Below are 15,440 nucleotides of genomic sequence, written 5' to 3'. Positions count from 1 at the left end.
AAAATATAATGAATACATCACACATATTGTCACATTTATTCATCTGCATTTCTTATTTTAGTGGAATAAAAAAGTCTTAATATTATTAATAATATTATAATTACTTAATTATTCATTATTTATAATTATTAGATATGAACTATCTACAAAATAGGTTACAAATTCTACAAGTACTGTACACATTGTAAATATTTTTTAGTTGTATATTAAAGTACATTTTGTAAATAAAAGAGTATTGGAGTACATTTTACAAGAAAATACTATTTTAGTCTTTCTACTTTTTAATTTTTTCCTTAATTCCATGTGTTATCTGCTGTGTTGTTGTAATTATTTGATCAGCTATTTCTGAGTATTTTGTAAATTCTCTGCGAAAAACTGTCACTTTCAATTTAAATGTGTCATTGCAGAGAAATTAAAGTTCCAGACATATGATTTACATAAAGCACACCTTTGCTGATTGACTGGTTATTTATTTCACGGGCGTATCCTGCTGCTTCTTAGCAGTCCTACATAAAATAAGACTTTATTGAGCTGCAAATTCAGTTGTGCTGCTGTGCAACCTGCTAAACCTGCTGAGAGCCAACTAATCTCTTTTTAGTATAAAACTATTAACCTTTGCAGACTTCAGCACAGGACATGCAGACTCTGCAAAAAAGATGTATGATTGCAATCTAACTCCCTACATTACTGACATGAATTCAGAGTGAGGCTAACAGAGGGTCTGTATTTCTGGAAATTGTTATTGGAGGAAATGCTGCAGCTTATCAGAATGTATTGCAAACATATCATAGTCCAGTTATCACAGGAAGTTTCTCCTTAAGGGGGCGTATTACAGAAAGTTTCTTATCTTAGGTCTTAACTTAAGATGTGATATGTTAAATTGGGATTTTTCAGAAATTCGTATTACAGAAGCAAATCTTAACTTGATTTGGGATTCTTATCCTATCTTACAAACTCGTATCTTATCTTATCTCTAGTTAGGAAATCTTAAATTGCATTATCAAGTTCCACAATCCACTCTCAGGTCTGTTACTAAGCAACCAACACTGTGCAAGCTGCTGATGAGGTAAACGAAATAATAGAAGCTACTTCACTTTGAAAATGGCCTTTTGCAAAAAACCCTAACACACTGTGTCTACACCAGAAGTGACAGCTGTCTTGTCGCACTGAGCCGCAACAGCTAGTCTGCCTACACTGTGACTGGACGCGACAAAGCGACCGTTGAAAATAATTTGAAAATTGTGTCAGCATGTCATAAATAGAACGCGGCAGCAGTTTACAGTCGGGGATTTGTCGTGTCGCGCCGCGCCGCAGCCAGTGTAGACAGCATCACTGATTGTAGACAAGGACTGTGTGTAAGGCATTAGTCACTTGCACTATAACCGGTAATGCTCCGTGACGCTTTGTTGGTCTCTAATGCTGGTTGCAGCTCCTGTGCTAACTGTAATATCATGTTGCGCGGCAGTCTGTAATTACTTATAAGTGTTTTGTCATCAGAATGTAACACATCTTAAGGGTCCTCCAAGAGTCTTTCTACCATTAAACATCTCCGTTCTTCATTTTCAATTATATTTAATACCATTGTTGGACAGTTCAATCGTAAGCGGGTTTTCCTTTAGCTTTCAAATAATTTTGAAGTTAGGACAGCTGTGAGGTTGTCCTAAAGTTCAGTTTTTAGGATTTTTTTGTCAAGTTAGGAGGTCTGTAGTTAAGATAAGATAACACTTAGGAAACGCTGTTCTGTAATAGCTTTTGTCCTAAATGTGGTCCTAACTGAAATTACCATGGTTACCAAACAGATAAGATCAGATTTTAAAGTTTGGATCTTTCTGTAATACGCCCCCTGGTCTTTAACCTCAAGGGAGGATGTTGTACATTGAGTCTTCACACCATAAGTTAGTCATTTAGATGATTTTTCCCTTAATACTGTATAACTCCATGTCTTCTTCAGGGTGGGCAAAACAACACTTTCTAAAATACAATGGCAAAAAAATATGACACACCACCCTTGTCATGCCAACTGAAAATACTGAGCTGCAGAAATGCGTTTTAAAAAAGTAATCTGTGTATCTTTAAAAATTAGCATTAATGGTCTTGTATAAAGTGTCACAACAAAGGAATTTCTTGGTGAGCTCCTAGTAGAGCATTATACTGCATGAATACAGAACTCCACCTTGTGGTTGTTTTAGTCAACCTTAATCTGAAGGCATTGACTGAGTTACAGCATGGGACTGACACTAGTTTGTGGAATATGAAGATGCCAAGTTGGTAATGGGAATTTCAGCTTTGCTTTATTGATCTTGACATGGAATTTAATTTTTGTCTGTGATAGATGCCTCAGGCCACTTTATGTCTAGACTATCTATATTTATCTGGCCAAACAAGTTATTTACTTGATTGATTAAATACACTAGGGGGCGCTATATATAAACTTCCAAATAAATGTTCACAGAGTTATGATTAACAACAAATTATATGGAACAATATATTGCTTTGCTTTTTTCACAAACGATATACTTTCACTACAATAATGTGAAAAAAAAAAAAACTATGTGATGGTACTGCATTTTGGAAATTAGAATGGATGTACAGGTGGTGTGTTTGGTGTTATTTATGGTAACATTTTTCATATGACAGATAAAAAAACAACATGAAATAAACTGATTAGAGAAATGATGATGCAGATGAAAGACTCATAATGCTTGTATTCAAGGTTTATTTATTTATTTTATTCTGGCTTTGATATCAAGTGCCATCAAAGGCATGAGACAACATAATTTATATTATATATATATATATATATATATATATATTGAAATAAAAATAAAACATTCAAAATAAAAAGGTCGAATAAATGTCATTTCTCACTTTAATGGTTAATAATTTTGTAACCTGCTATTTTTCACCCAGCAGATAATGACCATCTTCATTTTTCATTCTTGTGTTTCTTAGCTTAAGTGTCACTAGCTTTTTTAAATCACTGTCATGTGCTAGACTTGAGATGATATCTGCTGTCAGTCTGAATGAAACATGTTCTGGCTAAGACCAAAAAAACAACAACATTCAATTAAATATACTGGGTATAAACAAAGACTATAGAAATACTGTTGTTAAATACTGTCAATTAAACGTTATTGCTTTATCACTTAAAAAGTGTTAGACTTTTGAATATTGTATAAAATATTGTATTTAATAATACAAATAATTAATAGTACATTTTTATTTTATTCAAAATAAAATAAACATATTACAAATGCATAAAAATACATGAAAATATTAAACAAATCTTATAAAAAACAATCAATATCATATATACAGTGAGATGTGTATGAACTGCTGCCTTCAATTCCAATACTGTCAAATCAGTGCAATCGTCTTTGTCAGTAATACAGTGCCAGCGATTTCATAAACCATTATTTGGCTGACTTCTCCTTTGGTGGCTGGGACTTTACTCGTCTTAGGTATTCTTTGGAAACTCTTACAGACTTTTTACTAGGGCTCCAACGTTTGCTACCTGAGAGCAACAAAACACACTGTTAGACATTGAAAATAAATCTAAATAATAATAACATTCAAAATAAAGCTGTTCTATTGTCTTGATAATGACTTGATAAAGTCTCATATTAATTACAGACAAACCCAAGGTGATCAAACATACCATTTTTACCACAAACATCCACACAGCTTTGTTTGGAGATAAAGTTATTGTTGCTTCCTCCGCATCCTGTGTATATGAACTCCTCGCATGTCTTTGTAGCAGAGTTGTAGTAATATCTTGGGATGGAAGCTAAGCACTTTCCTTTGTCCAAAATATCATTGCAAATCACAGGGATTGCTGAAAAAAATAAAAGACCACAAAAATGTTTAACTTCTGATCTTAGCATTTTATAGGGACCTCAAAGATGTTCTCGGTGAAGCCAGGGTCCATTAACTAAGCAAGGCGAGAGACTGGAAACCATTTAGACAAGATGGCCATTAAACAAGCCTGTTGTGCTGATAATTTGAAAAGATGAGAATAAAAATATCTTAATGTGTTCCAATGAAGACAATTAGGGTTGCAAGAAGTACACAGGTCCCTTAATGTTCTCTTCTATGTTCCGCTCATCCATTTTATTAATGCTGTTGACATTTCCTCACCAAATGATTATGAAGATTGAAAACTTCATTCCTACTATTTTCTTAAGATGACAAACACACTTTCCAACCATCTTGTCTTTAAATACATGTATGTATTTTTATTTGCATTTTAAATATTTGATTTAAGGCACAGAATGCAAAAGCCTAAATGTAAGATTTGTTAGAAATGCTAGTGTGTCTCAATTGGTACTTACTTTTAGGAGGTCTGCAATATTCAATACATTCCTGAAGGTTTTGAAAATTGTTTTCATTCCCTTGGCAACCACCATAAGTGAAGGGTTCACACTGCATGGAGGTCATATTGAAGAAATAACACTTGAAGAGGCCACGGCAGGGCCCCTCTTTCTTTTGAAAACGACAGATCTGGGGGATTTCTGTTGTGTGCAGAAGAGAACATGTTAAAGTGAGCATTTCACATCATTTGCACAAATTACTATGGCTGCTAAAGAGTGAACATAATGCTTATGTTATTTTTTTTTTAACCATAACTGCCCTCAGAACTCTCATAAAAAGTCAATTTAAGATGCTATGTGTATTGTTTACATAGCTTATGCGTGTATTCAGGGTGGACGTTTAAAATAAACGTACTTGGAATCCTGAAGCATGTTTTCTGACATTCCAGAAAGGACTTGAAGTTGTTTGCGTTTCCCTCACAACCGCTATAGCTGAATTCTTCACACTGTTGAGTGATTGTATTGTAGTAATAACGCTGGATGTCGTCATTGCACGTTCCTTCTTCAATTTGCAACAGGCAAACTTCTGTGGGGGAATAAATTACGCGTTAAAAAAATAATAAACCTCAACCTCAAACAGTCCGGTTTCATTGTCAGGTTTCAACAAAACAACGCATCTGTTTCGCCCATTTTACTACAACTTTTGAAGAAGCCATTAAAAGAGTCAAATGTTTTCTTTACCTTTGGATTGTAGTCCGATGGCGCTTTGCATGACGGCAACAATAAGCAAAAGACCTCCAAGCAAATCACACGCCATTGTAATAGAGTTTATTCTGAGGTCTCGTATTAGTCTGATATGGTACAAACTGTTATGTTACTCGCCTGATAAGTTACTAACTTGACTTCTCACAATCGTTGCCTTATAAATGGAGAATTTTTTAGGGGTGGAATTGGAAGGGCGGGCTATATTTAGTCATTTCCATGACAATTCCACGCAGTAGGCTACTACAGCAAATTGCGTCTATTCCCAACGTAGAAAATAAATAATGACTTCATATTTCATGACCTTAGAATTATATCAAAGCTAAACTTAGTATTACTACAACGATTATATAATATTAGGCTTTATATAGCCTATATATAACTATTACTAATAATAATGCACTGTAAAATATTTATCAAAGAAGGTTTATTGGAGTAGCCTACGTTTTATGTTGTATTTTATAATAGGCTACTACGACTAGCCACTATACGACCAAAATACTACGTCCAAATTTTACGTTAGTTTAATGTGTTTCTTGCCTTTCTTTATAAATATTTTAAAAAGTTTACTAGACATTTCTAAGTGAAAATTGCTTAGAAATTTATTTTTACTATCCTATACCATGTTTTTACTGTAAAAAAAAAAGTTTAAAAAAATAAATAAATAAATAAAAATATATATATATTATACATTACATGTACATAACAATGTATTATTTTATTAAGATAATTATAGAATAGTTGTAGTAGTTTGGCTCTGATATAACGGTACAATTAAATAATTATATAATTATGTGTGACCACCTATGAAAACAGTTCTTTGAGAGAATACATTTGTCATATCTTGGATGATAATGCATTATCTAATGTGACAGGTCAGGGGTAAACATGGATTAGCATGCTCATCCCAGCAGCCTGTAATACTTTCTATGTCCCCTTGACCTATATTACAATCCAAGGGTCATTACGAGAAAACCTGAATCAATTTCATTATGTTTGGGATATTTTTTATTGTTTATGTAAATATGTATTTACTTTATTGAATGTGTGGTTGTTCACAAGAACAGCTGACCAGAAATTTGGAGAAGACTATGGAAAGATAAAATAAGAGTGCTTGTTTAAATGAGATTAAGAGATTACAATGTTTATGCAGATTACTTTATAAACAGGATTGAGAGAGAGGTACAGAATCTCTGTCCATTTTCACAGGTGGAGGAGACATCATCATAAGCGGCAGTAAATCTGGTCATCAGCAGTATATTGTATAATTAAATATCTCAAACATAAATACCCTACCACATGTGATGTGATCGTTTGGTTTGATTTCTCAGACAATGCCGGTCATAAATGTAGAAGATCTCACAGATCTGGATAAGGCTAAAATGGAAGTAACCCAGCTCAAAATTGAGGTGAAGCTTGAAAGGGCGAAGGTAAGCGTTGAAATCCACCAATGACCAGATTACACAAAATGGACTACATCCAAGTTGGATGGGCATTGTTGGTATGCTCATTTTTGTTTGATTGTCCCTTTAATGACTTTTTTTCATCAGGTGTCCAAATGCTGTGAAGAGATTTCAGAGTACATTCAGAGCGGAGCAGATGAGGATCCTTTGGTCAAAGGCATTCCAGAGGAGAAGAACCCCGAAAGGTGGCTGTGTCATTTGCTAATGTGGACAGAGAAACTCCCAACCTTTGCAGTTCAGTGTTCATTGCTGCCCATGGACACCTGCTAAAATTTAATCATAGCTGGAATCCACTCTGCTACCCAAAAAAGGACAATCACAAACATGGATAGATGTTCAATTAACTCTAAATGGCTTTTTCTCCCTTAAATGAGTCCCCAGGATCTGGACCCTCATATGTTGTGTATTCCTCTCTGAAGAGCTGTAATAAATCAGACTACCATTATGCACTGATCACCGGAGACTTGATGGACTAATACATGTATTTATTTTGTGGGCAGCCAGCCAAAGGGTAACATCTGTGTGACAAAACAGGGTGAAAGTGAAATGTTTGAGCTTGTAATTCACATGATAAATCAAGGCTTAATCTTGGTGGAATATTTTAGCTATTCAATAAAATCACATTACTTGGCAAAGGGCCACTACAGTTTCTGAGTGAAATTTTTGTCACCACAAGAGTCATAATGGGTTTTGTTTAAAATTTACAGGAATTTAAAGAAAACTTCACTTAATGTGTTAAAGGAGTTTGTCATAATAATTCAGACAAAAGGCCACACTTTCCTGTTAATTACAAAATGATAGGTAGCCTACCAGCAGCGGTTAACTGCCAAAATACAGTAACTACATTTAATACGTTTTTAATTAATAAAAATGGATTTTGTTTCATTTAACCATTACTTGTTTACCACAGTTTTAATGTAAAACTATAAATCGGGTGGATTCGGGTAATCTGGGACACCTAAGCTGCAGTGTGTTTATTTCCTGTTCTAACTAAATTTAGACAACAGGACTTTTACTATAATTTTAGCATGGATGTCATGTGACTGAAATCACATGACGTCATGGGGGTGATTCCACAGAAAGGGGCAGGTCACTTGTCAATCAAGAAGCTCCCCTGGGAATTGCATGACAAGGTCAGTGACATTAGGATAGGATTCTGACTAGATTGATGTTAAGGACATAAATCTGTTATAAATAAGACAATGTTCCTAATTGTTGTCAAATTATGTTTGTGATCTATTCAAGCAACAAAATATGTATTTAAGTGTTGAACATGTGTTTTAGTTTTTTTTTTTTCTTTTAAACATTTTTTGTTGTCTCACATTATCAAATATGATTGAGAATGTGGGACAGCGTGCTTTGGGTAATCTGGGACAGTCTTCATTTGGGGGAAATATGCATTTAGGGACTTTATAAATCTATTGACAAGGCTTAATATATGCCATAATGAGAAATGGGTGTTAATATGGATTACTAGAGGTTATTACATTAGCATAAATTCACATTAGCTAAACCAGCTAGCTAGAGAGAAGCTACAGAGATGGAATCTGGGAAACGTATGCTGCATGCAAATACATAGAGAGAGAGAGAGAGAGAGAGAGAGAGAGAGAGGATATATATCACCTGCAAGGAGTGTTTGTTCCGTGGCCCCAATTTGAATAGAACGGAGAATTTGAATAACCAAATGAATAATCCGTTAATCAAATTGTTACTTGCTGTTACTAAAATTTTAGTTGATTTTTTTAAATGTTAATACAATGTTAAACAAATATTAAACAATTTTAATAGAGTTTTAAATAAATTAACACAGTAGATCGATAATCCTGTGTAGAGACAGAAATTATTTTTCCTGATATTGGAATATACATTTTCTTATTGAGATTTCTGTACTTGTCATTTTTTTTCATAATGCTTTTTAAAAATTGGTGATATTCTGTTTGGCATGCATAATGTATGGTGAATATAGACTTTTTTTTTTAGGCCTAATACATGTGACCCAGATTACAAAGTGACCTGTCCCAGATGATCAAATTCAGGCAGGATATATATATATATATATATATTTGGCACAAAAACACTAATAGGTGTGGCATGTCTCCTCTAGGTATAATATCTACATTCTTTCTTTTGGTGTGGTTAGAAAACATCTTAGGGATTTCAGAAAAGTCTAATGTGTTGATACTGTGTTAGATAGATATCGAAATAAATCGCAGAAGTCAAAATTGCAAAAAATGTCACAGATTACCCGAATTCACCCTGTTAACTACAGTTATCTTGATTAAAGCGCTGATAGCATACTGTACATTCGAATTCTACTTGAGTGGTCTGATGCGCATGCGCAGATCAACACTTTTCAGAATGGCACTGCGCGTCTTGAGATTTAGTTTGGCTTTGAATCGCAATTTACTTAAAACAACAGTTGTCTGCAACAAACGGCACTTGTCAGAAAAAGCGTCCTCCAATCCGAAAGCATCCGTTTCTACCGAAAATATCGATCATGTTCTCTACACAGAGGAACATCTAGCATTAAAAGCATCTTTGAGAAAGGTAGATATGACCGCGTGCTATTGTATTGTATCTTTAATAAATGTACAATTCTCTGTCGAGATTAATGTCGAGTAAGTTCCTTGCTACCTGATTATTACACTCAAATGAATGTGCAGGTCGAATCTTTTTCAGGAAGTGAATGTAGGTAAGAGGTCACTTACTGTAGCTTTCATTGCACTGCTAAGTTAGTTGCAACTGGTCGGTTGTATGAATTGCTTGGGATTTTATTGTCAGTGTCTGACATAATTAAACGATTTTATGACGTATTTTCTGATATAAAGATACATTTTCGCGATTAACAGTTGAATTGTGAAGATTAACCGCTTTGTTTTGATGCCTCCAGAAAGCGCAGATTGTCACGTGACGCTCAAGTTGAGTATGGCCTGTCAACTCCAGACTTGTTATTTTTAAAAAATCCTTCTATACCAAATAGATAGTTTTTTTATTAGTTACATTTCATTAACATTAAAATTACAATTTGTATTTTTTATGACAAAGCTATCTTCTGTTCTGCTGTCATTTCCATCACACCAAACATTTTAGAAAACAAATATTTATTTTCCCCAAAACGTTTATGCTTGATTATTATAGGTATTCGAAGTCATCAAGTGATCTCTCTCTATCTCTATTTTTTTTAAATGTCACATTTAATTTACTAATAGCTATTCTTTTGAGTTAGCAAGGTCAAGACTTTTCTCCAAAGAGTGAAAAAATGTCCTTTCCATTATACCTCATTACCTTCTTTAAGGCATGTGATAAATGTTAACATGAATTATATTTGAATTAATAAGATTTAAATGATTGGAAGTCATTATAATTATACTTTTATATCAACTGTGTAGACTAGGGTTACAGGGCTTGGGAAGGAAGTTGCTTTCTCCAATTCCCAGTGGCTTCAAGTGTGTCGGAATAGGCTAGTATGAGAAAGGATATAAGTGGAAAACAGAAAAAGCAACGGATAATGAAAACAATGCCATAGAGTGAAGCTCAGGGATGGAGTTTATTAAAAGAACTCACCAGAGACAGTGACACATTGAAAACAAGGTAGAAAAGTCCTTGATTTAGAAGCATGTAATGTTATTATGCATCTAAATGAATGGAAAGACTGGTGTGAAATTTAACAGTCAATGATATTTGCACGCTTGGTTTTATTTTTCAGCTTTTACTCATGCTAAAAGTATTTTACAATAAAATGCACTTCTTCTCAAGGTCATCTCATGACTCAAGAAGAAATTCTTCACATAGTATTAATCTTACGTAATGCTTAAGTCACGTCAGTTATGTTCAGATTGAAATAAAGGAAGTATGATTTAAAAAATCAAAATATTTCACGCACAAATAGGGTTACCACTTCCAGGAAACATCACCTACTGTTATTCAGTTTAGTTCAATGGTCATGTTTTCTGGGTGCATAAAGTGTTGACAAACCATAAGTCAGAGTTCTGGACTCCACCAAACAATTCCCTGCTCGGACCGACAAGAGAATTGTGGAATGTATCACCAACCTTTATTATGAATTAGGAACCTTGCACTGTAGGTTCGAACAGGGCCACCCTTCCTTTCTGACCGTAATATCCAGTCACGGTCTTTTGGGTTTTGAGTAAACCAATACTAAATATGATGCTTCTGTTATATGTTCTCTGCCAGTTTTTCCCTCCAATTCCTTCTGCTGAAGAAATTTAAACTAGTTCACGCTGAGTTTGTTAACGTGCTGTTGACCCCTGGCTTCCTTTCGATTTGAAATGCTGTTTGTCCTGTGAACACTGCTTTTGAGTCAGGACGTTTTGTTGGCCAGTGAAGCAGCACGCCTGCATGTTTTTGGGGAAATGTGGTGCTCATCCCTCTGCAGTATTATTCTAACTTTCACAGCTCATACTGAAACAGGTTTTTGTCTCAGTCTGTACCCATTAAACATAGTAAGCATGACATATTAGCTCAAGAGGACTCATTTCCATAGCTGAAAAAAAAAATTATAGCCTTAATTGAATTAAAATGATTGGTTCGTAAACTTACTTTTATTGCTCACATAATGCATTATTGGGAAAATAATTCAATTCCTTATTTGCTTCATTTAAGTAGATTTTAATTAATTGCTTTGACTCCCCCATTGCAACATTATAGTGTTCTTGTGATCAGACACTAAAACAGTACAATGAGTTTTACAAGGTTGGTTGACTTTTAATTGCATTTGTACCGTAGACTTCTACTCCATCTGTTTAAAACTTAATAGTTTAGCCCAAAATACTCACCCTTATGTTGTTTGGAATCTGGCTGATGTGTCAGTTTCTATGGGACACAAAATAAGTTATTAAGCAGAATGTCCAGACTGCTGGTTTACAGCAAGCAGAAGGCAAGAATTTTGATTAATAATAACTTAAATTACAGTCTGCTCCTCTCCAAAGTATATTGAATGGCTTTGGAAGAATCATAAATATTCATATTTTCAGTTTTTTTTATGGTACATTTATACCCTTTTGGAACTTTTTTTTTTTTTTTTTTTGTAAATGTCACTCCTCTGTCAGGAATATATTTTTTGGCTGTGCTTGTATGGTTCAAATGTACATGGAGTATTGCTGCAGACACTCACTCACTATATTTCACAATGGTTATTACAAAAGGCAGGCGTCTTGAAGTGACTCAAAAGGAAGTTGAGTGTCTGGTCCTGCTTTCAAGGAAGCAACCTATTGTAGGGCTATTACACTCTATATAGCTTGAAGGAACTTGAAGGTGTCTTATTATTTTTGGCCTTTTGTTACTGTTATATAAAGAGAGGATGGGAAGTGATGAGTACCCTTTGTGAGCTAATTGCAAGGCCACATGTCTGTTAGAAATTAAATACTGAATTACTTGTTGATATTTCTAGTTACTTTGAAAAGCTTTTGTGATTCATTGCTGATTATAGGAATTCCAGACTTCAATCTCAATTAATTAATCTTTAGTTTTTGATGGATCATTTATGTAAACATTTCGACTGTTTCCCAGTTTCTGTCGTGTTGTTTTTAGATAATGTTGTATGTGTCAGTGCAGATGTTTCCTCCAGTAAATTAATTTCTCGTAAAATCGTGCTTCAATGGAATAAGTGTTTAATTGCAAACAAGATGTTAATGTAACACCCAATTTCCCTGAAATTTATAAATCAGATAATATCCAGGTCAGATCATTTTCAGATTGGGTTACAGTGCTCAGATAAAGCATTCTGATCTATGTTTGAATGTGTTACAGATCATTGATCAAGAGATCAACCCTTATGTAGATAAATGGGAGGAAGAAGGGCAATTTCCTGCTCATAAGATCTTCAAAATCCTGGGTAATGCGGGATTTCTAGGAGTCAACAAACCTGTGGGTAAGTAAATGTTTGCTACTTCAGATTTACCTAGAATACAAGTGACCCATTCTTCTTGTATTTTATATATGGATTACCTCCCCCCGCCATTCCAGTTTCCTTCAACTCTCTGACATTTAGAGTTAAACCAAAAGTTTAATCTTAATCATAACCATACATCTTCATCCACTCTTTCCTAAAACTGGGTTCTTCCAAAGAATGCTATATACAGAGCTGCAGGTGCTACATAACCAGTTTGGGTGTTCATATGTTTCAGATTTTGATGCCAGAACACAGTTTCAGCACAAGCGGTTTGTGCAACTTTAAGTATGTTTTCTTTTAGTACTATGAACTCTATCTATTCTGTTCAATTGCACAAGATCAAGGAAAACTTGATGTGAGTCGTTGAAAAAGACATTTGTGAAAAATATTGCTCTTTCACAGAAAAATATGCGTTTAAAGAACATTTTGATTTTCCAATAATGACAGAATCACAGTTCTAAGATACTTTCTTCAGTAAAGCAGAGAAAAGGAAGATTGTAGGGTGCCCTTAAACAGTCTTAGGTTTTTATGGGAGTACAGATGGATTCATGACCAAATAACTACATGGCTCCAAGAATTAATTATGAGAACAGTGGAAAACACCTTGTAACACAAAACAGATTTGTGGCTGTACACATATCAAAATGTCAATTCACAACTTTTTTCCATACGCTTCAAAGCGTTGCTATAAACCCCAATACATGAGAAGAATAAAGAACAACCAAAAGGAAATACAGTTGGTGCCTGTGCAAATTTTAACAGCCCACAGGCTCTCAGTGAAATGTAAAATTCAAATAGAAGTATTTTGCCCTATTTTTAACACTCTTCTATGCATTTTTATTAATGTACAACAGATTATCTTGGTATGTTTGTAATCAAGATATCAACAAATATACAATCCAAATCTAGGACTAAGATCTTGTGCAAACAATCATTCCTAAATAACATGCAGATTATATCCTCATAATTTGTTAACATTTTTCTTCTTTTTTATGAGATAGCAAAAGTTTTAGTAATTAAATGTTAAGAATACAATGCAGTATAATTGCTAGGTGGATGGAGGCTCTGGGGGAAGCAGCTTCATAAATCTGTAGGTCAGAGGAGAGCAGCACTTGCATTAAGAAGTGCTGACACTGTGACACTTCTGCATTAGCAGGCTGGATTTACAGCATCTTAGTGAGAAGATTAGTACTCGAAGCGTTGCCTCACCTCTTTTGATATGTGCAGCACAGATACACCAGCAAGTCTCTAAACAATAACGTAAAATCTGTTCAGGTGAATTGTGACTTGACTGCTGTAGGCTAAAGCGGAGCTTTTCCTGTACACACTCTATTTTTCATCTCTCGTCTGTGCGCTCACTCTCGAGATTTGGAGTTTTGTAGCTATTTTTATTTTCAAAATCCACCATCATCAGTGACTATAAAGTTTACATTTGTACATTTATAGAAACCATCACCATTTTATTTGAATTTAAGCATTTTTCTTAAAGCATACTTAAAAATTTTGTCTACAAAAAAGTTATTTTGTCTACAAAAAAAGTTATTGAACACTTCCATGGTTATGGAATACTTATATAAAGTATTAGGGATGTAACGATTACCAGTTTGACGATAAATCATGATAAAATTCCCCATGGTTTGTATTACCATTTCATCTTTTAATTATCATTAAAACCGTATTAGATTACCGCGATTTGAACAACTTGCGATAAATAAATACTGTCCAGCATAAAGCACAGTTTTAAGTAACAGTCTCATGTGCGCACAGCACGCAGAGTAGTTTCGTTTTGAGTGAAAACAGGGCGGAAAAGCTGGGAGGTTTTAAAAGAGTGCTAAGGGAATTATACAAATGAATATATGAATTAATTAACTATATGAATGTACCTCTGAAGGTTCTGACTGTCTTCAGAAACGATTCGATGGCGTTTTGTTTTCATCTTCGCTCCATGTAATACCTAAAGGAAGTGTTCTTAATCGCAATACTGCTTTATCCTCGGAGGTTACGGGAAACAGCTGTAATTCAGCTTTTCCATAAGCGCCACCTGCTGTCAGCGAGTGGATTTACAGAGACTTATGTTTACATTCAGCCTGTGTGCAGTTTCTGTCTGGCCAAAAACGTACCGAATTTGCATGCCCCATTTAAACAATTCAGATAAGTTATCTAGAATTATTTATGGAGCAGATAAAATACATATAATCATTTATAAATCAATTACCATTTTGACTTCTTTATTTAAAGGCTGAAATGTGAGGTTTACCTTTTCATGAAACTTTTTCAAAGCTTTATTTGAACATTTACATTAGATATTTCAACATGCTATTAAACTGTTGTCAGTCAAGTTGTCATTTAAAATCCGAACATCATTGGTAATGTTGTTGTTTTAGTGATTATGCAAATAAAAAGTTATTTTATTTGTTGTTTGTTGATTTTTAAATATAAAACTTGGTGAAGTGATTTATGTGTCGGTACTTTTTTAACATCTCCAGCACATTTTAACAATACCGTGATAATACTGATAACCATGATAATTTTGGTCACTATAATCGTGATAAGAAATGTTATACGTTACATCCCTATAAAGTATACAGTTCAATGAACACACATTACTTAGCAGCAGGGCTTGTTGTTGTATTATTTGGGATAAGTTGTCACAATGCAACTTGCTTTTTTGAATACCTATTATAAGCAAATTTTAAACCGTAAAACAAAATTTAAACCATACTTGTTTACAGAAATTAATTTTTTTGCCATTTTATTTTGGAAGACAGAATTCACAAAAATGATTCAGATTTTTTTTTTTAACTAATTGTTAATTAATTGTAAATTTGTTAATTTTTTGTCAGTTATTGAGAAATAGCTCTTGTGAAAACTAGCCCCAGTCTCCCATCTGTATACAGTTGAGGTCAAAAGTTTACATCCCCTTTCAGGGGTGAAATATATAATATGATATTTAGGCAAAAGAAGAAAAATTTACAAATCTCCATTCTGTTCAAA

The 15,440-nt window shown here is 34.1% G+C and overlaps 3 protein-coding genes across 3 annotated transcripts in view; 2 read left to right on the top strand and 1 right to left on the bottom strand.

The window, feature by feature from the left end:
- Positions 1-3,293: 3,293 nt before the first annotated feature.
- On the bottom strand, positions 3,294-5,294 carry tfpi2 (tissue factor pathway inhibitor 2). The gene is made up of 5 exons (XM_016462767.1): positions 5,052-5,294; positions 4,726-4,896; positions 4,332-4,511; positions 3,659-3,835; positions 3,294-3,514 (listed from the first exon to the last, which is right to left on the bottom strand). Exons 1-5 carry the CDS (start codon positions 5,125-5,127, stop codon positions 3,414-3,416), a joined length of 705 nt encoding a protein of 234 aa, XP_016318253.1. The 5' UTR covers positions 5,128-5,294; the 3' UTR covers positions 3,294-3,413.
- A 916-nt stretch (positions 5,295-6,210) lies between these two features.
- gngt1 (guanine nucleotide binding protein (G protein), gamma transducing activity polypeptide 1) lies at positions 6,211-7,176 on the top strand. The gene is made up of 3 exons (XM_016462754.1): positions 6,211-6,308; positions 6,404-6,502; positions 6,623-7,176. The coding sequence occupies exons 2-3, from the start codon at positions 6,407-6,409 to the stop codon at positions 6,803-6,805; spliced, it is 279 nt and encodes a 92-aa protein (XP_016318240.1). The 5' UTR covers positions 6,211-6,308; positions 6,404-6,406; the 3' UTR covers positions 6,806-7,176.
- A 1,688-nt stretch (positions 7,177-8,864) lies between these two features.
- The window catches only part of LOC107669823 (probable acyl-CoA dehydrogenase 6), a 16,793-nt gene continuing 10,217 nt past the window's right edge, over positions 8,865-15,440 (top strand). The window contains exons 1-2 of the mRNA XM_016462242.1: positions 8,865-9,082; positions 12,305-12,425. Of these exons, the coding sequence (XP_016317728.1) occupies positions 8,870-9,082; positions 12,305-12,425 (334 nt within the window). The 5' untranslated portion in view covers positions 8,865-8,869. The remainder of the gene's footprint in view (positions 9,083-12,304; positions 12,426-15,440) is intronic.

The sequence above is a fragment of the Sinocyclocheilus anshuiensis genome, unplaced genomic scaffold (assembly GCF_001515605.1).
Source record: "Sinocyclocheilus anshuiensis isolate Anshui unplaced genomic scaffold, SAMN03320099.WGS_v1.1 scaffold253, whole genome shotgun sequence".
NCBI classification, from domain to species: domain Eukaryota; kingdom Metazoa; phylum Chordata; class Actinopteri; order Cypriniformes; family Cyprinidae; genus Sinocyclocheilus; species Sinocyclocheilus anshuiensis.
Note: the sequence above shows the minus strand (reverse complement) of the source record. Positions and strands in the feature narration are given on the sequence as shown.

What these genes read in the sequence shown, in the direction of transcription:
- tfpi2 (XM_016462767.1), bottom strand. Translation starts at nt 5,127, where the DNA reads ATGGCGTGTGATTTGCTTGGAGGTCTTTTGCTTATTGTTGCCGTCATG. An exon ending in CATCGGACTACAATCCAAAG is followed by an intron (nt 4,897 to 5,051) that starts GTAAAGAAAACA and finishes ATTCCCCCACAG; the next exon opens with AAGTTTGCCTGTTGCAAATT. An exon ending in ATATTGCAGACCTCCTAAAA is followed by an intron (nt 3,836 to 4,331) that starts GTAAGTACCAAT and finishes TATTTTTTTCAG; the next exon opens with CAATCCCTGTGATTTGCAAT.
- gngt1 (XM_016462754.1), top strand. Translation starts at nt 6,407, where the DNA reads ATGCCGGTCATAAATGTAGAAGATCTCACAGATCTGGATAAGGCTAAA. An exon ending in TGAAGCTTGAAAGGGCGAAG is followed by an intron (nt 6,503 to 6,622) that starts GTAAGCGTTGAA and finishes TTTTTTCATCAG; the next exon opens with GTGTCCAAATGCTGTGAAGA.